This window comes from Panulirus ornatus, chromosome 49 (genome assembly GCF_036320965.1).
Source record: "Panulirus ornatus isolate Po-2019 chromosome 49, ASM3632096v1, whole genome shotgun sequence".
NCBI classification, from domain to species: Eukaryota; Metazoa; Arthropoda; class Malacostraca; order Decapoda; family Palinuridae; genus Panulirus; species Panulirus ornatus.
In genome coordinates this window covers 11545437-11571936 of record NC_092272.1, presented here as the reverse complement: position 1 = coordinate 11571936, position 26500 = coordinate 11545437, and the positions used below count along the sequence as shown (strand labels likewise).

Below are 26500 nucleotides of genomic sequence, written 5' to 3'. Positions count from 1 at the left end.
AGGTTCATCCATCCAGTCCCCCTCCCTCATACCTGTTGAGGTGGACCAAGTAAGAGTGTAGAGGTGAGAGGAAGAGTGAGTGTGTTGGGTGAGAGGGAGGATGAGTGTGTTGGGTGAGAGGGAGGGTGAGTATGTTGGGTGAGAGGGAGGGTGAGTGTGTTGGGTGAGAGGAAGAGTGAGTGTGTTGGGTGAGAGGGAGGGTGAGTATGTTGGGTGAGAGGGAGGGTGAGTGTATGGAGTGTGACTGAGGGGTAGTGAGAGGGATGAAACAGCTGGAGCAGTCCTCCCACTTAACTCCCCAATAGCTGGAGGAAGCTATAGCCTGTACCATGCTAGCTGGAGAAGTTAACTGGAGGAAGCTATAGCCTGTACCATGCTAGCTGGAGAAGTTAGCTGGAGGAAGCTATAGCCTGTACCATGCTAGCTGCAGAAGTTAGCTGGAGGAAGCTATAGCCTGTACCATGATGCTAGCTGGAGAAGTTAGCTGGAGGAAGCTATAGCCTGCACCATGCTAGCTGGAGAAGTTAGCTGGAGGAAGCTATAGCCTGTACCATGATGCTAGCTGGAGAAGTTAGCTGGAGGAAGCTATAGCCTGTACCATGCTAGCTGGAGAAGTTAGCTGGAGGAAGCTATAGCCTGTACCATGCTAGCTGGAGAAGTTAGCTGGAGGAAGCTATAGCCTGTACCATGCTAGCTGGAGAAGTTAGGTGGAGGAAGCTATAAGCTGTACCATGCTAGCTGGAGAAGTTAGCTGGAGGAGGCTATAGCCTGTACCATGCTAGCTGGAGAAGTTAGCTGGAGGAAGCTATAGCCTGTACCATGCTAGCTGGAGAAGTTAGGTGGAGGAAGCTATAAGCTGTACCATGCTAGCTGGAGAAGTTAGCTGGAGGAAGCTATAGCCTGTACCATGCTAGCTGGAGAAGTTAGCTGGAGGAAGCTATAAGCTATAGTGACTTGCCCAAGAAGGACCCAAATGGCGCCCACGCCTCGCCTCTCGGATGATCATAATGTTCATTTTACTACACAGATGTGATGGGATTATCACCCACTCGTCCTCAGGCAAGTCCAGGGCGTGGTTGTCCCTCGACGTTACCCTCCCTGTGGCTCGTGGTTGTCCCCGGACGTTACCCTCCCTGTGGCTCGTGGTTGTCCCCGGACGTTACCCTCCCTGTGGCTCGTGGTTGTCCCCGACGTTACCCTCCCTGTGGCTCGTGGTTGTCCCCGGACGTTACCCTCCCTGTGGCTCGTGGTTGTCCCCCGACGTTACCCTCCCTGTGGCTCGTGGTTGTCCCCGGACGTTACCCTCCCTGTGGCTCGTGGTTGTCCCTCGACGTTACCCTCCCTGTGGCTCGTGGTTGTCCCTCGACGTTACCCTCCCTGTGGCTCGTGGTTGTCCCTCGACGTTACCCTCCCTGTGGCTCGTGTTGTCCCTCGACGTTACCCTCCCTGTGGCTCGTGGTTGTCCCTCGACGTTACCCTCCCTGTGGATCGTGGTTGTCCCGCGACGTTACCCTCCCTGTGGCTCGTGGTTGTCCCTCGACGTTACCCTCCCTGTGGATCGTGGTTGTCCCTCGACGTGACCCTCCCTGTGGCTCGTGGTTGTCCCCCGACGTTACCCTCCCTGTGGCTCGTGGTTGTCCCCCGACGTTACCCTCCCTGTGGCTCGTGGTTGTCCCTCGACGTTACCCTCCCTGTGGCTCGTGGTTGTCCCTCGACGTTACCCTCCCTGTGGCTCGTGGTTGTCCCCCGACGTTACCCTCCCTGTGGCTCGTGGTTGTCCCTCGACGTTACCCTCCCTGTGGCTCGTGGTTGTGATGCGTGGGAGAAGAAGTACGCCAGTGGTGGGGGAGGGAAACAGCCAGGTACCCACACACCCGCCTTGCGGGAATACCTCAATTGCTCAAAGTCATCATTTGCGTTCTTAAAAAAAGGTAAACAAAAGCATGGAAAAAAAAGGGGGGAAACTGGGGGTGACAGAGAGAGAGAGAGAGAGAGAGAGAGAGAGAGAGAGAGAGAGAGAGAGAGAGAGAGAGAGAGAGAGAGAGAGGGGGGGGGGGGGTTGGGCACTCACCTGTAAGACGTCATGCTTGAGTAATATATATTTCTTATCCGGCGATACATCGAACTCTTCCACATTCAGACGCCGCTGGAAAGAGAGAAGACATTATGGTTGATAACGTTAAGGTTGTCGTATGGGGTCGACGTACATGTGTGCTTAAGTATATATATATGTGTGTGTGTGTCATGACTCATCCAAGAACCACGTCCGGGTTCGAATCCTGGGTTCGACAGTCGGCCTACACCACATCCCAGGTGTTCGTTCCCCTCCGCATGGCCGGTAGATATATAGGTACCTGGCATAGCTGGTGTATGTGTGTGTGTGTGTGTGTGTGTGTGTGTGTGCGTGTAGAAAATATGCTGCATATATGTAAGACTGTCTGGTTGTTTGGTTGTTTGGTTGTTTGGGCTTCAGGCCCGTCAACTGCCAGGGTCATTAAGGTCATCAACATCAACCTACAACATCAACCTGACTGTAACACCCTCGTCAGGAGGTGAGACTGGCTGTAACACCTTCGTCAGGAGGTCAGGCTGACTGTAACACTTTCGTCAGGAGGTGAGGCTGACTGTAACACCTTCGTCAGGAGGTGAGGCTGACTGTAACACCTTCGTCAGGAGGTCAGGCTGACTGTAACACCTTCGTCAGGAGGTCAGGCTGACTGTAACACCTTCGTCAGGAGGTGAGGCTGACTGTAACACCTTCGTCAGGAGGTCAGGCTGACTGTAACACCATCAGGAAGTCAGGCTGACAGTAACACCACACACTCTGCCTCACTACGTATGTTGTCATGTTGTTATATGAAGTATAGCTACATGGGCACCACATAAACTTAGATCAATAACTCAGAATGAATCACAAAGGATTGTGGCACAGGGCTTGAGGAAATTATATGAGCTGTTATGAGAGAGTCAGAAACCTCAATGATCATTGTCGAGACATAAGAGAATGTCTGGTTTATACCTGGCATCAGAAATTGATGAAAACACTCTTGGATCAAACACTACTTGATTTCCAAAACGCCAGCTAATTAGGTTTACAAAAATTCTGTGATATATATATATATATATATATATATATATACATATATATATATATATATATATATATATATATATAGAGAGAGAGAGAGAGAGAGAGAGAGAGAGAGAGAGAGAGAGAGAGAGAGAGAGAGAGAGAGAGAGAAAGAGGGAGAGAGAGAGAGAAAGAGGGAGAGAGAGAGAGAGAGAGAGAGAGAGAGAGAGAGAGAGAGAGAGAGAGAGAGAGAGAGAGAGAGAGAGAGAGAGAGAGAGAGAGAGAGAGAGAGAGAGAGAGAGAGAGAGAGAGAGAGATGCTCTGTGGAAGGTATTAAGAATATATGGTGTGGGAGGCAAGTTGTTAGAAGCAGTGAAAAGTTTTTATCGAGGATGTAAGGCATGTGTACGTGCAGGAAGAGAGGAAAGTGATTGGTTCTCAGTGAATGTAGGTTTGCGGCAGGGTTGTGTGATGTCTCCATGGTTGTTTAATTTGTTTATGGATGGGATTGTTAGGGAGGTGAATGCAAGAGTTTTGGAAAGAGGGGCAAGTATGAAGTCTGTTGGGGATGAGAGAGCTTGGGAAGTGAGTCAGTTGTTGTTCGCTGATGATACAGCGCTGGTGGCTGATTCATGTGAGAAACTACAGAAGCTGGTGACTGAGTTTGGTAAAGTGTGTGAAAGAAGAAAGTTAAGAGTAAATGTGAATAAGAGCAAGGTTATTAGGTACAGTAGGGTTGAGGGTCAAGTCAATTGGGAGGTGAGTTTGAATGGAGAAAAACTGGAGGAAGTGAAGTGTTTTAGATATCTGGGAGTGGATCTGGCAGCGGATGGAACCATGGAAGCGGAAGTGGATCATAGGGTGGGGGAGAGGGCGAAAATTCTGGGAGCCTTGAAGAATGTGTGGAAGTCGAGAACATTATCTCGGAAAGCAAAAATGGGTATGTTTGAAGGAATAGTGGTTCCAACAATGTTGTATGGTTGCGAGGCGTGGACTATGGATAGAGTTGTGTGCAGGAGGATAGATGTGCTGGAAATGAGATGTTTGAGGACAATGTGTGTTGTGAGGTGGTTTGATCGAGTAAGTAACGTAAGGGTAAGAGAGATGTGTGGAAATAAAAAGAGCGTGGTTGAGAGAGCAGAAGAGGGTGTTTTGAAATGGTTTGGTCACATGGAGAGAATGAGTGAGGAAAGATTGACCAAGAGGATATATGTGTCGGAGGTGGAGGGAACAAGGAGAAGAGGGAGACCAAATTGGAGGTGGAAAGATGGAGTGAAAAAGATTTTGTGTGATCGGGGCCTGAACATGCAGGAGGGTGAAAGGAGGGCAAGGAATAGAGTAAATTGGAGCGATGTTGTATACCGGGGTTGACGTGCTGTCAGTGGATTGAATCAAGGCATGTGAAGCGTCTGGGGTAAACCATGGAAAGCTGTGTAGGTATGTATATTTGCGTGTGTGGACGTATGTATATACATGTGTATGGGGGTGGGTTGGGCCATTTCTTTCGTCTGTTTCCTTGCGCTACTTCGCAAACGCGGGAGACAGCGACAAAAAAAAAAAATATATATATATATATATATATATATATATATATATATTTCTTTTCTTTCTATTCGCCATTTCCCGCGTTAGCGAGGTAGCGTTAAGAACAGAGTACTGGGCCTTTGAGGGAATATCCTCACCTGGCCCCCTTCCCTGTTCCTTCTTTTGGAAAATTAAAAAAAAACTAGAGGGGAGGATTTCCAGCCCCCCGCTCCCTCCCCTTTTAGTCGCCCTCTACGACACGCAGGGAATACGTGGGAAGTATTCTTTCTCCCCTGTCCCCAGGGATATATATATATATATATATATATATATATATATATATATATATATATATATAGTGATGGGTAATTTGAATGCAAAGGTGAGTAATGTGGCAGTTGAGGGAATAATTGGTATACATGGGGTGTTCAGTGTTGTAAATGGAAATGGTGAAGAGCTTGTAGATTTATGTGCTGAAAAAGGACTGGTGATTGGGAATACCTGGTTTAAAAAGCGAGATATACATAAGTATACGTATGTAAGTAGGAGAGATGGCCAGAGAGCGTTATTGGATTACGTGTTAATTGACAGGCGCGCGACAGAGAGACTTTTGGATGCTAATGTGCTGAGAGGTGCAACTGGAGGGATGTCTGATCATTATCTTGTGGAGGCTAAGGTGAAGATTTGCATGGGTTTTCAGAAAAGAAGAGTGAATGTTGGGGTGAAGAGGGTGGTGAGAGTAAGTGAGCTTGGGAAGGAGACTTGTGTGAGGAAGTACCAGGAGAGACTGAGTACAGAATGGAAAAAGGTGAGAACAATGGAAGTAAGGGGAGTGGGGGAGGAATGGGAAGTATTTAGGGAATCAGTGATGGATTGCGCAAAAGATGCTTGTGGCATGAGAAGAGTGGGAGGTGGGTTGATTAGAAAGGGTAGTGAGTGGTGGGATGAAGAAGTAAGATTATTAGTGAAAGAGAAGAGAGAGGCATTTGGACGATTTTTGCAGGGAAAAAAATGCAATTGAGTGGGAGATGTATAAAAGAAAGAGACAGGAGGTCAAGAGAAAGGTGCACGAGGTGAAAAAGAGGGCAAATGAGAGTTGGGGTGAGAGAGTATCATTAAATTTTAGGGAGAATAAAAAGATGTTCTGGAAGGAGGTAAATAAAGTGCGTAAGACAAGGGAGCAAATGGGAACTTCAGTGAAGGGCGCAAATGGGGAGGTGATAACAAGTAGTGATGATGTGAGAAGGAGATGGAGTGAGTATTTTGAAGGTTTGTTGAATGTGTTTGATGATAGAGTGGCAGATATAGGGTGTTTTGGTCGAGGTGGTGTGCAAAGTGAGAGGGTTAGGGAAAATGATTTGGTAAACAGAGAAGAGGTAGTAAAAGCTTTGCGGAAGATGAAAGCCGGCAAGGCAGCAGGTTTGGATGGTATTGCAGTGGAATTTATCAAAAAAGGTGGTGACTGTATTATTGACTGGTTGGTAAGGTTATCTAATGTATGTATGACTCATGGTGAGGTGCCTGAGGATTGGCGGAATGCGTGCATAGTGCCATTGTACAAAGGCAAAGGGGATAAGAGTGAGTGCTCAAATTACAGAGGCATAAGTTTGTTGAGTATTCCTGGTAAATTATATGGGAGGGTATTGACTGAGAGGGTGAAGGCATGTACAGAGCATCAGATTGGGAAGAGCAGTGTGGTTTCAGAAGTGGTAGAGGATGTGTGGATCAGGTGTTTGCTTTGAAGAATGTATGTGAGAAATACTTAGAAAAGCAAATGGATTTGTATGTAGCATTTATGGATCTGGAGAAGGCATATGATAGAGCTGATAGAGATGCTCTGTGGAAGGTATTAAGAATATATGGTGTGGGAGGCAAGTTGTTAGAAGCAGTGAAAAGTTTTTATCGAGGATGTAAGGCATGTGTACGTGTGGGAAGAGAGGAAAGTGATTGGTTCTCAGTGAATGTAGGTTTGCGGCAGGGGTGTGTGATGTCTCCATGGTTGTTTAATTTGTTTATGGATGGGGTTGTTAGGGAGGTGAATGCAAGAGTTTTGGAAAGAGGGGCAAGTATGAAGTCTGTTGGGGATGAGAGAGCTTGGGAAGTGAGTCAGTTGTTGTTCGCTGATGATACAGCGCTGGTGGCTGATTCATGTGAGAAACTGCAGAAGCTGGTGACTGAGTTTGGTAAAGTGTGTGAAAGAAGAAAGTTAAGAGTAAATGTGAATAAGAGCAAGGTAATTAGGTACAGTAGGGTTGAGGGTCAAGTCAATTGGAAGGTAAGTTTGAATGGAGAAAAATTGGAGGAAGTAAAGTGTTTTAGATATCTGGGAGTGGATCTGGCAGCGGATGGAACCATGGAAGCGGAAGTGGATCATAGGGTGGGGGAGGGGGCGAAAATCTTGGGAGCCTTGAAGAATGTGTGGAAGTCGAGAACATTATCTCGGAAAGCAAAAATGGGTATGTTTGAAGGAATAGCGGTTCCAACAATGTTGTATGGTTGCGAGGCATGGGCTATGGATAGAGTTGTGCGCAGGAGGATGGATGTGTTGGAAATGAGATGTTTGAGGACAATGTGTGGTGTGAGGTGGTTTGATCGAGTAAGTAACGTAAGGATAAGAGAGAAGTGTGGAAATAAAAGAGCGTGGTTGAGAGAGCAGAAGAGGGTGATTTGAAATGGTTTGGGCACATGGAGAGAATGAGTGAGGAAAGATTGACCAAGAGGATATATGTGTCGGAGGTGGAGGTAACGAGGAGAAGTGGGAGACCAAATTGGAGGTGGAAAGATGGAGCTGAAAAAGATTTTGTGTGATCGGGGCCTGAACATGCAGGAGGGTGAAAGGAGGGCAAGGAATAGAGTGAATTGGATCGATGTGGTATACCGGGGTTGACGTGCTGTCAGTGCATTGAATCAGGGCATGGGAAGCGTCTGGGGTAAACCATGGAAAGCTGTGTAGGTATGTATATTTGCGTGTGTGGACGTATGTATATGCATGTTGTATGGGGGTGGGTTGGGCCATTTCTTTCGTCTGTTTCCTTTCGTTACCTCGCAAACGCGGGAGACAACGACAAAGAAATCACGAAGAAATACGAAGAAATCATGAGGGTTATCTGGGAAGACTGAATAATGAAGTTTTTGGAAGATTAATGGAGGAACAGATGAAAAATATTCTGGTACTACATTGTGATAGACAGCAATATTATGCATTTCTGTTGAAGCACAAAGAAAACGTAATGTGAACCAAACCATATAAACGGTGAGCGCTACGCGTTAGCCCTGCCTTAGGCAAAATCTCATTACATATACTCGTTGTAAGCTCTCTCTCTCTCTCTCTCTCTCTCTCTCTCTCTCTCTCTCTCTCTCTCTCTCTCTCTCTCTCTCTCTCTCTCTCTCTCTCTCTCATATGGGTTCTTGTACCCTCACTCTTCCCTCCCCCCCCATCTTACCATCATGAGGACCTGTATAACCCATCGTATACATGAGTAATAACCATTTACTTAACTCCACCCCAGACGGACAAGTTCAAAACTGTGTTTACCAGACGGACATAAACGCCTTCAAGATAATGAAATTTCATGAATAATTTAGAGTAACTGGGAAAGCCAGGTTGCTGTGGAGCTCCTGGACTTACCCATTGCCAGAGAGGGAGTGGGCCTGGGCATTTACCCATTGTGAGTCGCAATAACCCTTGCTCGAAAATCCTCATATGTGAGCACCGGCTCACGGGAACTGTTATTACCTTTCCCATACCATAATTGTCATACCTCACAAACAAAAGTCGTCGATTTTGAAAGGATAAATTCCAAAGTGCCAATTCCAGTTTCCAGACTGGGGAGGAATTCACCTTCTTTTAGTTTCAAGTTTCATCGGAATGTTCCGAGGGAAACTGGTTTCATCCAGGCGTGCTGGGCTGTCCCGGTGGCACGGGCTGTGTAGGGCTTGACCCACTGGGGATAAGGAGGGCTAAAGGCAGCTTGAAATCGCCTTCGTCTCCAGTGTGAGGAGGGTGAACGATTGTGCTCGAGGCTTATCCTGGTGAGCGAGGGAGGGTCGAGGAGGAGGTCAAACCATGGCCACAGAGGAACTCAAGAAGAGGAGGACAAGAACGAGAGGTTTGAAGGAGGATAATGAGAGGAGGAGGTCAGGAAGAACCTGGGTGAGGACACTCATCTCCACACCAACTTCTGAAGACGTGTTTCAGGATGTTGCTGGGGGAGAGAGAGAGAGAGAGAGAGAGAGAGAGAGAGAGAGAGAGAGAGAGAGAGAGAGAGAGAGAGAGAGAGAGAGAGAGAGAGAGAGAGAGAGAGAGAGAGAGACCGCCTCGTCTTGAGCATCAGCGTTGCTATGACAACCACTGTCCAGATGCTGCATCCCACACACACACACACACACGCACACACAACACATGAGAGCTTTCGGATAATCAGATATCCTAAAGGAATGAAATCGTTCTGAGGACCCACAACAAGACCCGAAGCTGGTGTTCTCATAAATCCGGCTTAATCCAAGCGCGAACCACTCTGTAAAGTCTGACTATTTCCAGACAACTTTATGACTCTCTCTCTCGCCCAGCGAGCAGCCATGATGATGACATGCTCCTCCGTGTTGTGTCAGCCAGGTCTGGTGGTGTCTGAGACCATATGAAACTGTGGCATTATTAATTAAGTCTTTCTGTCTCATTGCAGTGCAGTCTCTGGCCAGAGAAGTGACTGTTCTTCTTCGTGCTGTAATAATGATGACTTTCGAAGCCTTCAATGAATCGTTTATAGAACATAATGAGCTTGAAGGCTTATGTAGATTGGTTCATTTCTAATATATTTATTCGAACCTTCGAGGAATCAGTACACCCTACAAGCAAGCCATCAGTTATCGTGTACGTACACTGCCTACTACAGATATGCAAATCTATTTTGACATGTGTACGTATTACGCCTTCTATATCTAAATCTCTTTTGACATTAAGTTCAAACTCACGCCAGCGTCACATGGATGGACCTGAACTTATTAACATAGAATATAGCAGACGATGTCTCATGGCTCACTGTGGCACGGAGTATACAAGATGACTTTATAGTATGACGCCTCATACTGGCCTCATAAGATAACCTCATAGTGAGACACCTCACACTGGCCTCATAAGATAACCTCATAGTGTAACGCCTCACACTGGCCTCATAACAAGATGCCCTCACAGTATGGCGCCTCACACTAGCCTCATAACTGACTGTTTCTAGGACATCAGGGTCTCTATGGAGAACGATTTCTTGTCATTTTTCGAGACGGATTTTTCATCAGTAAATTCCGATGTTTCCAATGTAAATAAGACTGGTAACCTGCTTCAGGTGAATTGCCTTCGAAGCGTCTACTCTCTCTCTCTCTCTCTCTCTCTCTCTCTCTCTCTCTCTCTCTCTCTCTCTCTCTCTCTCTCTCTCTCTCTCTCTCTCTCTCTCTCTCTCTCTCTCTCTCTCTCTCTCTCTCTCTCTCTCTCTCTCTCTCTCTCTCTCTCTCTCTCTCTCTCTCATGCCTCAAGCTATCTGTTTCCCCCCCCCAACCCTCGCCTCCCCCGACTGGCCCCAAGCATCACTTCACCACCACGACAAGCGAGACCAATAACAGGCATGTGGCTGATACTACGTCAACAGAGCCACACACCAGGGGTCCGACAGCCACACCAGGGGTCCGACAGCCACACCAGGGGTCCGACAGCCACACCAGGGGTCCAACAGCCACACCAGGGGTCCGACAGCCACACCAGGGGTCCGACAGCCACACCAGGGGTCCGACAGCCACACCAGGGTCCCGAACCCGGGGCCCACCCCCCCCGGGGTCCGACAGCCACACCAGGGGGCCACGCCCACCCCCCAGAAGGGGGCCGACAGCCCACCCGGGGAAAAAACCAGGGGCCGACAGCCACAAACCCGGGGGCCGACAGCCCCACCAGGGGCCGACAGCCCCACCAGGGGGCCAACAGCCACACCAGGGGTCCGACAGCCACACCAGTGGCCGGGGACAAACTATAATGTCAGCTGGTTTAAGGCCCCCCTGGAAGATGCCGTCTCAGAACAATAAATGTATTGTAACGTGGTTTGTTCCACTGTCTATCGCATGGGTTAACATCGGGGCAGGGAGATGGGTAATCATATGTATCAGAGATGTAAAGTGTTTCTGACACTTATAAAGTGTTCCCTTTCCCTTTTCCAAAAAAGGGTTTAGGCGGATATCCCCAAGGAAACTTTCCCAAAAACAATATATATTAAAAGAATTTCATCGGGCACTTTTTGAAAATCTCTTACTTTTCCTAATGAATCTTTCATCCAATCACAAATCAAGACCTTTTAGGACCTCGACTCTCATTGGCCGCGCCCCATCTCTTGATTTTTCCCTCCTCGGGAGGGTCAAAATTTCCAGGGCCAGCTCATCCGGGATCCAGGGATATCGCCCCTCAGGAAAAACGGTTGGACCCGGGGGAACCAATAAACTGAAACCAACGTTTTCGGCAGGGAAAGCGCTCGTGTCCCAAAGCTGTTTTCTGTGGGGCTGTGGGGCTGTGGGTCGGGGTCCTTTTGGGGTTGGGTTTTTGTGTGTCCCTTGGGGCTGTAAGGGCTGTGGGTCTGTGGTTTTTCTGTGGTTCTGTGGGCTGTTGTTGTGGGGCTTTATCTTTGTGTCTTAGCTTGGGGGTCTGTGGCTGGAGTCTTGGGGCTTTGGGTTCCCCGTGGTCTTATCTGTGGTTCTTTGGTCTGTAGTTTGTGGTTTTGTGGGTCTGTGGGTCTTGAGTCTGTGGGGCTTGGGGAGGGGGGGGGCTGTGTTGTGTTTGGGGCCTTGGGGTTTTTTCTTTTTGGTCCTTGGGTTTTGTGTTTGGGGCTGGGGTTTTCCCGTGGGGGGGTTTGGGGGGTCCTGTTTTGGGGCTTTTGGGTTGGGACCCCGTGTGTCTTTTTTGGGTCTTTGGGGCTTTTTGTTCGGGTTGGGTTTTTTTGTTTTTGTGTGTCTTTTTTGGGGTCTTTTGGGTTTTGGGTCCTTGGGTTTTTTTCTGTGGGGCGGGTTTGGGCTTTGTTTTGTTCTTTTTTTGGGGCGTGTTCTTTTTGGGCTGTGTTTCTGTTGTCGTGGGGCTGTAGGTTGTGGGTCCTTTTGGGCTGTTGGTCTTTGTTTGTCTCCTGTGGGGCTGGTCCTTTTGTGGACCTAAAATCCCATACCCAGGGCCCCCTGTTTTTCATCATCACTGGGGGGCTTTAACCCCTGCAGGGCCCCAAGGCCCACCCCCCCCCACCCGCACTTACATCGAACTGGTCAAAACCCCCTGTCCCCTAACAGACCTCATACAACCCCATAAGGAGTCCATGTAGCCCCCAGTGGGTTCCCATGTAGCCCATGTCCCCCCATGTAGTCCTTTGTAGCCAAATTAGCCCATGAAACCCTTTAAGTCCCATGTAGTTCCAAGTAATTCCTTTGGGGTACCTCCTTAGGAAATTTATGATCGTTTCCCAAAGACGACGGGTTTTCTAGGGCCGGGGGTCATGGCTGAGGGTGCCCCTTCCCCCTTCGGCCCAAAAAAGGGGTCGGAACCCACTGATGGGGTGTATATACGCCCTGTGGGGTGTACAGGGGGGTTGTTTGTGTGTGTTTTGGTGGTGTTTTTACTTGCCCTTTAAAGATCAGGGCGTACATAAACAAACAAAAGGGGGACTGCCGCTGTACTTTAAAACCTCCTCCCCCACTTTTCCCTCCCCCCATCTTTTCCCTCCCCCCCTCTCATTCTCCCCTTCTCCCCCCCTCCCCTTCCCCCTTTTCCCCTCTCCCCTTTTTTTACCTCGTCTCGGGTCTTCTGTCCCCACGGGATCATATAAACCAATAGGGGAAAGAGGGAAATCAAAATAAACTAACGTAAACGGGGGGGATCAATAAAGTTTAAAAAGTAAAAGCCCCTTTAGTAAAAAAGGGCTAACTGTGAACAGCGGGATCATATAAACCCTAACCCTGTGAAAACAATTTAAATTCAAAAAAGTTTAAACTGTGAACACTGGGTTAGTAAAAAAGCTAACTGTGAACACGGGGGTCAGAAATAAAGCTAAAAATTAACAGCTAAGTCTGAGGAAGCTTCAGGCTCACATAATAACAAAAGACGCGGGTGCCCAATATTTCGCATGAATATAGATGGGCCCAAACTAAACTTCCCTCGGGTTCTTTTTAAATGAACGACCTTTTCCCCCGGTGTGCCATTACGGGCAAAAGGTCCGATTGTTGTGCCAGGGAATTACGGGCCCGGGCCCGGGAAACGTGTGCTCAATGCCATTATTGGCACTTTCCGGAGGGTTTTATATGCCCCATGTGCCATTACTGGCACAGGTGGGTGGTTGTTTTGGTTGCCAAAAAATTGGCACGGGGGACGGTTTTTGGTGTTTTGCTCATGTGCCATTATTCACGGGTTTGGGGTATGGTGCTCATGTCCTTTACGGCCCACAGGTCGGGTTTTGTGTTTTGGTTTGTGTGGGGTGGTTTGTGTTGTTGGTTCTTTGGGGTTTGTGGGTTTTGGGGTGTGTGTTTGTTGGGGTGGTTGTGTGTTGTGGGGGAAATTTCCCTCTAGATAGATGGTTTTCTAAAATATGAAATTGGTTTCATGCCAAACACCATGAACTGCCCATACATATTCCATACTTCCCTTCAACAAAAAATCCCCCAAAAAAAAGAAAAACAGAAATTAAAAAAATTAGCGGGGTTTTTTTTTTTTTTCCCCCCAGAAAAAAAACGCAAAGGGCAAAAAAATGGGACCCAAGAGAGAGAGAGAGAGAGAGAGAGAGAGAGAGAAGAAGAGAGAAAGAGAGAGAAAAAAGGGGGAATCCTCTTGAAAAACATTTAAACTGGACTAATTTAGCTGATTTTTTATATGTAATTCAATGACGAAATTGGGGCGTGGGGGACACTGAGGGACGGACCCAGCAATTTTTAAAGTTTGGGGTAAATTAACTACAGTGTGTGTAATGCGCGGGGCCCATTAAACTACAATGTTTTAGTAAAGGGTTTGGCATGTAGAAACAGTGGGTGTATGCAGGTTCAATTTTAAATAAAAGTGTGTGGGGTTTTCAAGGGTGGGGCCCTTTGACAAAAAGGGTGTAAATGCAGGCTGGGGGATGTTAAATACAGGGGTTTTATGAAGCGGGGCATGTAAACTACAGGTGTGTATTAAGGGTTTTGGGCATGAACTACATTGTGTGTAAATGCCCGGCCCGGGTCGTGTAAAACACGGTGTTTTGTTTTTAGGGTTTTATGAAACTCAGGGTTATGAAACTTCAGTGTGTATGTATCCTTCCCCTTTTTTGGTTTTTCCCTTTTTTTTACAAAAGGGATTTTTCTTTCCGTTCCCCTGGACCTTTTTTTTTCCTTTTTTTCACTTTTCTATAGTGTTTTTTCATTCTCTCTCTCTCTCTCCTCTCCCCTCTCTCTAACTTCTCCCTCTCTCCTCCTCTCCCCCTCCCCTCCTCTCCCCAAACTACCTCTCTCCCCCTCTCTCTCTCCCCTCTCTCTCTCTCTCTCTCAGTTTGGGCCACCACAAACACCATTTCAATTTTACCTCGACCTGGGAAAACCCCTCCCATAACCCCCCGTACTTGGGTTTGATTGGTTGGGATTGCTGACTATGACGTATTCACGGGCCGCCCCGGGTTATTTATGGGTTCAATCCCGTTTGGTTTCACAGTCAACCCCACTGGTTTATCCTCCCCTCCCCCCAAAAATTTAAAGCATCCAGTATTCTACATAATTGTTCACTCTCTCCTGCAGTCGCTGAACTCTTGAACACTATTGGTTATAACAAGAAAATGGTTTGTGTGTGTGACGTGTGACGCGTGTGTGAACGTGTGTGATGTGTGTGTGTGTGTGTGTGTGTGTGTGTGTGTGTGTGTGTGTGTGTGTGTGTGTGTGTGTGTGTGTGACGTGTGTGTGTGTGTGTGTGTGTGTGTGTGTGTGTGTGTGTGTGTGTGTGTGTGTGTGTGTGTGTGTGTGTGTGTTTATGAGACGTGTGTGTGTGTGTGTGTGTGTGTGTGTGTGTGTGTGACGTGTGTGTGTGTGTGTGTGTGTGTGTGTGTGTGTGTGTGTGTGTGTGTGTGTGTGTGTGTGTGGGTGTGTGTGTGTCGTGTGTGTGTGTCTGTGACGTGTGTGTGTGTGTGTGTGTGTGCGTGTGTGTGTGTGTGTGTGTGTGTGTGTGTGTGTGTGTGTGTGCTTCTTATAACACATATTAGTTAATATGTACATTTATTTATATTCATTTTATTTTGCTTTGTCGCTGTCTCACGCGTTTGCGAGGTAGCGCAAGGAAACAGACGAAAGAAATGGCCCAACCCACCCCCATACACATGTATAAACATACACGTCCACACATGCAAATATACATAACCATACATCTCAATGTACACATATATATACACACACAGACATATACATATACACAAATGCACCCAATTCACAGTGTCTGCCTTTATTCACTCCCATCGCCACCTCGCCACACATGGAATAAAATCCCCCTCCCCCCTCATGTGTGCGAGGTAGCACTAGGAAAAGACAACAAAGGCCCCATTCGTTCACACTCAGTCTCTAGCTATCATGCAATAATGCCCGAAAACACAGCTCCCTTTCCACATTCAGGACCCACAGAACTTTCCATGGTTTACCCCAGACGCTTTACATGCCCTTCTTCAATCCATTGACAGCACGTCGACCCCGGTATACCACATCGATCCAATTCACTCTATCCTTGCCCGCCTTTCACCCTCCTGCATGTTCAGGCCCCGATCACTCAAAACCTTTTTCACTCCATCTTTCCACCTCCAATTGGGTCTCCCACTTCTCCTCGTTCCCTCCACCTCCGACACACATATCCTCTTAGTCAATCTTTCCTCACTCATTCTCTCCATGTGCCCAAACCATTTCAAAACACCCTCTTCTGCTCTCTCAACCACGCTCTTCTTATTTCCACACCTCTCTCTTACCCTTACATTACTTTCTCGATCAAACCACCTCACACCACATATTGTCCTCAAACATCTGATTACCAGCACATCCACCCTCCTGCGCACGACTCTATCCATAGCCCACTCCTCGCAACCATACAACATTGTTGGAACCACTATTCCTTCAAACATACCCATTTTTGCTTTCCGAGATAATGTTCTTGACTTCCACACATTCTTCAAGGCTCCCAGGATTTTCGCCCCCTCCCCCACCCTATGATTCACTTCCGCTTCCATGGTTCCATCCGCTGCCAGATCCACTCCCAGATATCTAAAACACTTTACTTCCTCCAATTTTTCTCCATTCAAACATACCTCCCAATTGAATTGACCTTCAACCCTACTGTACCTAATAATCTTGCTCTTATTCACATTTACCCTTAACTTTCTTCTTTCACACACTTTACCAAACTCAATCACCAGCTTCTGCAGTTTCTTACATGAATCAGCCACCAGCGCTGTATCATCAACGAACAACAACTGACTCACTTCCCAAGCTCTCTCATCCACAACAGACTGCATACTTGCCCCTCTTTCCAAAACTCTTGCATTCACCTCCCTAACAACCCCAACCATAAACAAATCAAACAACCATGGAGACATCACACACCCCTGCCGCAAACCTACATTCACTGAGAACCAATCACTTTCCTCTCTTCCTACACGTACACATACCTTACATCCTCGATAAAAACTTTTCACTGCTTCTAAAAACTTTCCTCCCACACCATATATTCTTAGTACCTACCACAGAGCATCTCTATCAACTCTATCATATGCCTTCTCCAGATCCATAAATGCTACATACAAATCCATTTGTTTTTCTAAGTATTTCTCGCATACATTCTTCAAAGCAAACACCTGATCCACACATCCTCTACCACTTCTGAAACCACACTGCTCTTCCCCAGTCTGATGCTCTGCACTTGCCTTCACCCTCTCAATCAATACCCTCCCATATAATTTTCCAGGAATACTCAACAAACTTATACCTCTGTAATTTGAGCACTCACTCTTATCCCCTTTGCCTTTATACAATGGCACTATGCACGCATTCCGCCAATCCTCAGGCACCTCACCATGAATCATACATACATTAAATAACCTTACCAACCAGTCAACAATACAGTCACCCCCTTTTTTAATAAATTCCACTGCAATACCATCCAAACCTGCTGCCTTGCCGGCTTTCATCTTCCGCAAAGCTTTTACTACCTCTTCTCTGTTTACCAAATCATTTTCCCTAACCCTCTCACTTTGCACACCACCTCGACCAAAACACCCTATATCTCAGACTCTATCATCAAACACATTCAACAAACCTTCAAAATACTCACTCCATCTCACATCACCACCTACTTGTTATCACCTCCCCATTAGCCCCCTTCACTGAAGTTCCCATTTGCTCCCTTGTCTTACGCACTTTATTTACCTCCTTCCAGAACATCTTTTCATTCTCCCTAAAATTTAATGATACTCTCTCACCTCAACTCTCATTTGCCCTTTTTTTCACCTCTTGCACCTTTCCCTTGACCTTCTGTCTCTTTCTTTTATACATCTCCCACTCATTTGCATTTTTCCCTGCAAAAATCGTCCAAATGCCTCTCTCTTCTCTTTCACTAATAATCTTACTTCTTCATCCCACCACTCACTACCCTTTCTAATCAACCCACCTCCCACGCTTCTCAAGCCACAAGCATCTTTTGCTCAAGCCATCACTGCTTCCCTAAATACATCCCATTCCTCCCCCACTCCCCTTACCTCCTTTGTTCTCACCTTTTTCCATTCTGTACTCAGTCTCTCCTGGTACTTCCTCACACAAGGCTCCTTCCCAAGCTCACTTACTCTCACCACCCTCTCCCCCCAAACATTCTCTCTTCTTATCTGAAAACCCATACAAATCTTCACCTTCGCCTCCACAAGATAATGATCAGACTTCCCTCCAGTTGCACCTCTCAGCACATTAACATCCAAAAGTCTCTCTTTCGCGCGCCTGTCAGTTAACACGTAATCCAATAACGCTCTCTGGCCATCTCTCCCACTTACATATGTATACTTATGTATATCTCGCTTTTTAAACCAGGTATTCCCAATCACCAGTCCTTTTTCAGCACATAAATCTACAAGCTCTTCACCATTTCCATTTACAACACTGAACACCCCATGTATAACAATTATTCCCTCAACTGCTACATTACTCACCTTTGCATTCAAATCACCCATCACTATAACCCGATCTTGTGCATCAAAACCACTAACACACTCATTCAGCTGCTCCCAAAACACTTGCCTCTCATGATCTTTCTTCTCATGCCCAGGTGCATATGCACCAATAATCACCCATCTTTCTCCATCAACTTTCAGTTTTACCCATATTAATCTAGAATTTACTTTCTTACATTCTATCACATACTCCCACAACTCCTGTTTCAGGAGTAGTGCTACTCCTTCCCTTGCTCTTGTCCTCTCACTAACCCCTGACTTTACTCCCAAGACATTCCCAAACCACTCTTCCCCTTTACCCTTGAGCCTTCGTTTCACTCAGAGCCAAAACATCCAGGTTCCTTTCCTCAAACATACTACCTATCTCTCCTTTTTTCACATCTTGGTTACATCCACACACATTTAGGCACCCCAATCTGAGCCTACGAGGAGGATGAGCACTCCCCGCGTGACTCCTTCTTCTGTTTCCCATTTTAGAAAGTTACAATACAAGGAGGGGAGGATTTCTGGCCCCCGGCTCTACATGTGTTTAGTTATATGTATATGCATATTTCCAACGCACAAATATGATATATCACGAATTATAACAGTTCAATATATAAGGAAATAGCCAAATTAACAATAGATATAGATACATGTAGATAAACACACACACACACGCACACACACACACACACACACACACACACACACGTCACACGTCACACACACGTCACACACACACACACACACACACACACACACACACACACACACACGTCACACTCACACGTCCACACACACACACACACACACACACACGTCACACGTCACATACAAGTCACACACACACACACACACACGTCACACTCACACGTCCACACACACACACACACACACACACACACACACACACACACACACACACACACACGTCACACGTCACACACACGTCACTTACGAAGGTGAAGTTGGAGACGAGTGGGGTGACGACGAGCGTCGGGACGTGAAGGAGGCTGACTCCTCCTGAGTCATCACCGAAGACGATCTCTGCACCTGTGAGGGAGGCACGAACTGTGAGGGAGGAGGCACGAACTGTGAGGGAGGAGGCATGAACTGTGAGGGAGGCATGAACTGTGAGGGAGGCACGAACTGTGAAGGAGGAGGCATGAACTGTGAGGGGGGCATGAACTGTGAGGGAGGCATGAACTGTGAGGGAGGCATGAACTGTGAGGGAGGCACGAACTGTGAGGAAGGCATGAACTGTGAGGGAGGCATGAACTGTGAGGGAGGCACGAACTGTGAGGGAGGCATGAACTGTGAGGGAGGCACGAACTGTGAGGGAGGCACGAACTGTGAGGGAGGCATGAACTGTGGGGGAGGCACGAACTGTGAGGGAGGCATGAACTGTGAGGGAGGCATGAACTGTGAGGGAGGCACGAACTGTGAGGGAGGAGGCATGAACTGTGAGGGAGGCATGAACTGTGAAGGAGGCATGAACTGTGAGGGAGGAGGCATGAACTGTGAGGGAGGCACGAACTGTGAGGGATTCATGAACTGTGAGGGAGGCACGAACTGTGAGGGATTCATGAACTGTGAGGCTCTACTGTCACATATATTACTTAGAATACAACAATCATTATGATCAATAATATCATCAATTTTTCTGTTACTGTTATCATTATCAGTATCATTGCTATTACTATTATTATTATTATTATTTTATATTTATTTTATTATACTTTGTCGCTGTCTCCCGCGTTTGCGAGGTAGCGCAAGGAAACAGACGAAAGAAATGGCCCAACCCCCCCCCCCCATACACATGTATATACATACGTCCACACACGCAAATATACATACCTACACAGCTTTCCATGGTTTACCCCAGACGCTTCACATGCCCTGCTTCAATCCACTGGCAGCACGTCAAACCCGGTATACCACATCGCTCCAATTCACTCTATTCCTTGCCCTCCTTTCACCCTCCTGCATGTTCAGGCCCCGATCACACAAAATCTTTTTCACTCCATCCTTCCACCTCCAATTTGGTCTCCCTCTTCTCCTTGTTCCCTCCACCTCCGACACATATATCCTCTTGGTCAATCTTACCTCACTCATCCTCTCCATGTGCCCAAACCACTTCAAAACACCCTCTTCTGCCCTCTCAACCACGCTCTTTTTATTTCCACACATCTCTCTTACTCTTACGTTACTCACTCGATCAAACCACCTCACACCACACATTGTCCTCAAACATCTCATTTCCAGCACATCCATCCTCCTGCGCACAACTCTATCCATAGCCCACGCCTCGCAACCATACAACATTGTTGGAACCACTATTCCTTCAAACATACCCATTTTTGCTTTCCGAGATAATGTTCTCGACTTCCACACATTCTTCAAGGCCCCCAGGATTTTCGCCCCCTTCCCCACCCTATGATCCACTTCCGCTTCCATGGTTCCATCCGCTGCCAGATCCACTCCCAGATATCTAAAACACTTCACTTCCTCCAGTTTTTCTCCATTCAAACTCACCTCCCAACCGACTTGACCCTCAACCCTACTGTACCTAATAACCTTGCTCTTATTCACATTTACTCTTAACTTTCTTATTATTATTATCATTATTATTATCATTATTATCATCATCATCATCATTAATATTATCATCAAAATTATTCACAGAAAAATGTATAGAAAATAGTTTTGTGCTGGTGTTCAGAAATATGTAGAAGAGGAGTGGAATTATAATTTGCAAACTACGTGATCTACATACATACAGACACGTCATTTACCAGAGCGGCCACACTGGTCGTGAATAGAGTTGAAATGAATTCCAGAATCAGGCAGAAGCCTCTGTGTGTGTGTGTGTGTGTGTGTGTGTGTGTGTGTGTGTGTGTGTGCCAAAAATAAAATCATTTGTGTACCATTTATAGAACACATCCAGCCACCCGACCATGGCTAAGACCAATGCATGATTTCATGTAAATAGCCAATTTGTGTAGGTACACGTGGAATATGGATGTGCAGTTATACTGTCTATATATATGTATATATATGATGGTATTTATATATATCCTCTTATGATATAGGTATTATATTGGCTGTTGATTTGTATTCTCTATATAATGTGGCTCTTAAGGGTATTTGGCCATTTTGTATATTTTCTACATGACCCAAGTATCAAATGGGTTGTTGGTCTTTATATATATATATATATATATATATATATATATATATATATATATATATATATATATATTATCCCTGGGGATAGGGGAGAAAGAATACTTCCCACGTATTCCCTGCGTGTCGTAGAAGGCGACCCCTGGCAATGAGAGATGAGTGTGTAGTGCGACCGTGGAAGGAGGAAGGAACGATGAGGAAGCTGTGGTGGACTGGAGTGAGGAACATACAGAAGACGCTCAAATGAGAAGTGGGAAACGATGATAAGACGCGATAACAATGTGAAAATATAAATGAAAATATAATCAAAGTTATGGATAGACAGAGAGAGAGAGAGAGAGAGAGAGAGAGAGAGAGAGAGAGAGTGAGAGACCGACAGACAAACAGATAGACAAACAGACAGACAGATAGACAGGACAGAGACGTATTTACAAACCTGAATATAGAAACCAGGTACAGACACAAGTAAAACAAAGACAACACAGTTAAGCATAGAAACTATGGCAGAAGAAAATGACATAGAAAAAGAATATAAAAACCCAAAAAAACACACAATATTTGCACAAGACAAAGAGACATTCTAAAAGATCCTAGATAATGGTCACCATAGAAAGGCCCCGGGGGGCAAGATAGTGCTCCTAAAGTGTGCTCTGGCCCGTTATAAGGCCGTAAGAGCTAGAGAGCCGTAATATTGCGCAGTCATGATGATCCTTCGTGAGATATGTTAGGGAGCAGGAGTGTGAGATCCCACAGCTGTGTGGCAGGGCGCAGTAATGACCAAGGTTTGTTACTGTACGGGGAGGGAGTTCTACCCTCGTGGGGTCCCATCTCTTGTACTGTACGGGGAGGGAGTTCTACACTCGTGGGGCCCCATCTCTTGTACTGTACGGGGAGGGAGTTCAACCCTAGTGGGGCCCCATCTCTTGTACTGTACGGGGAGGGAGTTCAACCCTAGTGGGGCCCCATCTCTTGTACTGTACGGGGAGGGAGTTCAACCCTAGTGGGGCCCCATCTCTTGTACTGTACGGGGAGGGAGTTCTACCCTAGTGGGGTCCCATCTCTTGTACTGTACGGGGAGGGAGTTCTACCCTAGTGGGGCCCCATCTCTTGTACTGTACGGGGAGGGAGTTCAACCCTTGTGGGGCCCCATCTCTTGTACTGTACGGGGAGGGAGTTCAACCCTAGTGGGGCCCCCATCTCTTGTACTGTACGGGGAGGGAGTTCAACCCTAGTGGGGCCCCCATCTCTTGTACTGTACGGGGAGGGAGTTCTACCCTAGTGGGGTCCCATCTCTTGTACTGTACGGGGAGGGAGTTCTACCCTAGTGGGGCCCCATCTCTTGTACTGTACGGGGAGGGAGTTCAACCCTAGTGGGGCCCCATCTCTTGTACTGTACGGGGAGGGAGTTCAACCCTAGTGGGGCCCCCATCTCTTGTACTGTACGGGGAGGGAGTTCAACCCTAGTGGGGCCCCATCTCTTGTACTGTACGGGGAGGGAGTTCTACCCTAGTGGGGCCCCATCTCTTGTACTGTACGGGGAGGGAGTTCTACCCTCGTGGGGCCCCATCTCTTGTACTGTACGGGGAGGGAGTTCTACCCTCGTGGGGCCCCATCTCTTGTACTGTACGGGGAGGGAGTTCTACCCTCGTGGGGCCCCCATCTCTTGTACTGTACGGGGAGGGAGTTCTACCCTCGTGGGGCCCCATCTCTTGTACTGTACGGGGAGGGAGTTCTACCCTCGTGGGGCCCCATCTCTTGTACTGTACGGGGAGGGAGTTCTACCCTCGTGGGGCCCCCATCTCTTGTACTGTACGGGGAGGGAGTTCAACCCCAGTGGGGCCCCATCTCTTGTACTGTACGGGGAGGGAGTTCTACCCTCGTGGGGCCCCCATCTCTTGTACTGTACGGGGAGGGAGTTCTACCCTCGTGGGGCCCCCATCTCTTGTACTGTACGGGGAGGGAGTTCTACCCTAGTGGGGCCCCACTTCTAAAACATTCTTTATTGCCATGATTCTTGAACTTATATCCGTTGTGCACACCATCCCTGTGTGTGTGTGTGTGTGTGTGTGTGTGTGTGTGTGTGTGTGTGTGAACAGTATGAACAAATATTCAAGCAGTTGTTCACATGATACATTACGTTATGATCATAATGTGTACTCAGATATGGCCACCCCAGATAGAGCTAATAGAGAAGGTCCAGAGGAGGGCGAAAAATGCCGTGTCCACTATGGAAGAGAGAAGAGTAAGAGGTGACCTGATCAACATCATTTTAGATTTAGCGCTGGTGGATGTTGTGGAGACTGGTGGATGTTGTGGAAGACTGGTGGATGTTATGGAGACTGGTGGATGTTGTGGAAGACTGGTGGATGTTTTGGAAGACTGGCGGATGTTGTGGAAGACTGGTGGGTGTTGTGGAAGACTGGTGGATGTTTTGGAAGACTGGTGGATGTTGTGGAAGACTGGTGGATGTTGTGGAAGACTGGTGGATGTTGTGGAAGACTGGTGGATGTTGTGGAGACTGGTGGATGTTGTGGAAGACTGGTGGATGTTTTTGAAGACTGGTGGATGTTTTGGAAGACTGGTGGATGTTGTGGAAGACTGGTGGATGTTGTGGAAGACTGGTGGATGTTGTGGAAGACTAATGGATGTTGTGGAAGACTGGTGGGTGTGGTTAGTGGATGACTGGAATATACTGAATCATAGATTGTTGGATGTGTAGAACATTAGAAAAATGTTATGTGGTAATGGTCGAATGTTGGGGTACCATGGGTGTAAAACACCCCCCTCCCCCCCCTACATCCCACTCCCGGTCCCCCCTCCCTCCCTCCCACCCCCCCCACCCGTGCAATACAAACAGGTCATTACATACGTACGTTCATACATACATATATACACACATACATACGTTCATACATACATATATACACACATACATACGTACGTTCATACATACATAAATACACACATACATACGTACGTTCATACATACATATATACACACATTCATACGTTCATACATACATATATACACACATACATACATGCATATATATAGACACCAAGCATACATACATACATACATAGCCACACAGACGGACACAAAAATCATACACACCAATTTCACCCCTTGCCATCAGAAATGACGTCATTGCCTGGGGGAGGAGGGGGGATGAGAGGGGGGTGTAAAATACAAGAGAGAGGGGGGCGGGGCGGGGGGGGCGGGGGTGATGTATTGTGTGACGTCGGTTTTATCTTTGGTGACCATTCTATTATACAATTGCATCTCTCCTGGCTGACACACCAGAGCGTTCTCGCTCAAAGGCAACGCTAAAATGGAATTTCTGTTTACATTTAGAAATGGAACGAATTGGTTTGTTGAAGAATGCATGTTCTCCCCCTCTCTCTCTCTCTCTCTCTCTCTCTCTCTCTCTCTCTCTCTCTCTCTCTCTCTCTCTCTCTCTCTCTCACGCAGGGGGGATGGTGGGGGGGGGGGGAAACTTTTGGAAAACTAATCAAAATTGTTTTTCATCGCCTGGTCCCCCTGCTTCTCTTACGATCCTACATGAAGAAATCTACGACGAGAAATGAAAGAGATACTGCAGGATGCAAGGGAGAGAGAGAGAGAGAGAGAGAGAGAGAGAGAGAGAGAGAGAGAGAGAGAGAGAGAGAGAGAGAGAGAGAGAGAGAGAAACTTTCTCACGAGAAAAAAATAATTCTATTGTTTTTGCAGATGTGAAATTTGGAAGACCAAATCAGAAACACAATTAAAACCCCTATTCCAGTTCGTGAAAATATGAACCGAGACGCAATCAAATTGGCAATTCAACTTGTAATCACCATTAATCACATGCCATTAAGACGTAATCATGTATACATTACCACCCGGACGTGTCCATAGTGAATTAACCAATACATATCACCAGTAAAACAAGGGTCTGTCCAATACAGTGTTTGTATTACCTTATTATGATCAAACTACGCAATGGCGTAGTTTGATATACGACTAAGACAGACTTCAACATAGCACTTATCTATATACACTACATGGTATAGAAACAGTACTTTCTATAGGTATTAAGGATAGTTTATTCTTTATATATATCTTCATTTATCTACACTCATGTCTTCATTTATCTAACCTATATTGGACTGCTGTAAAATGACAAAATAATAAATGTATTCATACATATACGCATGTATGTATTATCTTAGAAAATGTACGCAAACATTTTCATACGTATACAAGGACTTAGAGACAAGTTTGCGTAGATGAAAAACTATAAGAAATGCGCAGAACACAAACAAACACACCCAAACACAAAGAGAGAAAACAAGCACACAAAAACACACAGAAAAAGACATATATTACACCACATATGTTCAAACAGAGGCATGTGTACATAGACACTCACATACACACGTATGAAAACATATAAAGAATATGTATACTTCTGTACATGCAGACCAACATTTACCTCAACATACACACCCACACACACACACACACACACACACACACACACACACACACACACACATACACACACATACACACACACTGACACACCCACACACACACACACATACACACCCACACACACACACACACACACACACACACACACACACACACACATACATACACACACACACACACACACACACACACACACACACACACACACACACATACACACACATACACACACACTGACACACCCACACACACACACATACATACACACACACACACACACACACACACACACACACACACACACATACATACACACACATACACACACACAAACACACACACACACACACACACACACACATACACACACACACACACACACACACACATACACACACATACACACACACTGACACACCCACACACACACACATACATACACACACACACACACACACACACATATACACACACACAAACACACATATACACACACACTGACACACACACACACACTGACACACACACACACACACACACACATATTCAGCCACACATCAAAGCACACTGACCATACAAGTCAATAAACAAACCATACATATGACGCTGTCACTCGCTACACCCATGGAAGTATATGTACACAGAAGGACACAGGTGAGTGTTGGAAATGCCTTCCCCATTAGCCATCTGGTGGACAATGGGGGCAAAAGAGTGCGCATTACGGACAATGGGCGACTAATGATGATCGTTTCGACCATCTCCTACCCATACATAAGGTCGGGTTTCTCATGCTATGCTTTTTGTTGATGCACTTTTGTTTCTGGTAGAACTCTCTTGTTAAACCATGTTAGAACGAAAACAGTAAATATGTTACACACACACACACACACACACACACACACGCACACACACACACACACACAGCTACAACCCACCCACATACGTCCACACACGCACATATACATACCTATACATTTCAACGTGTACATATATATACATACACAGACATTTACATATATACACATGTACATAATTCATACTTGC

General features: G+C 46.5%; 1 protein-coding gene across 1 annotated transcript in view; it reads right to left on the bottom strand.

The window, feature by feature from the left end:
* Nucleotides 1-26500, bottom strand: part of LOC139764278 (inactive dipeptidyl peptidase 10-like) — a 288411-nt gene that overhangs the window by 116207 nt on the left and 145704 nt on the right. Inside the window, 2 exon segments of the mRNA XM_071690763.1 lie at nt 2072-2146; nt 18752-18846. Coding sequence (XP_071546864.1) covers nt 2072-2146; nt 18752-18846 — 170 coding nt within the window.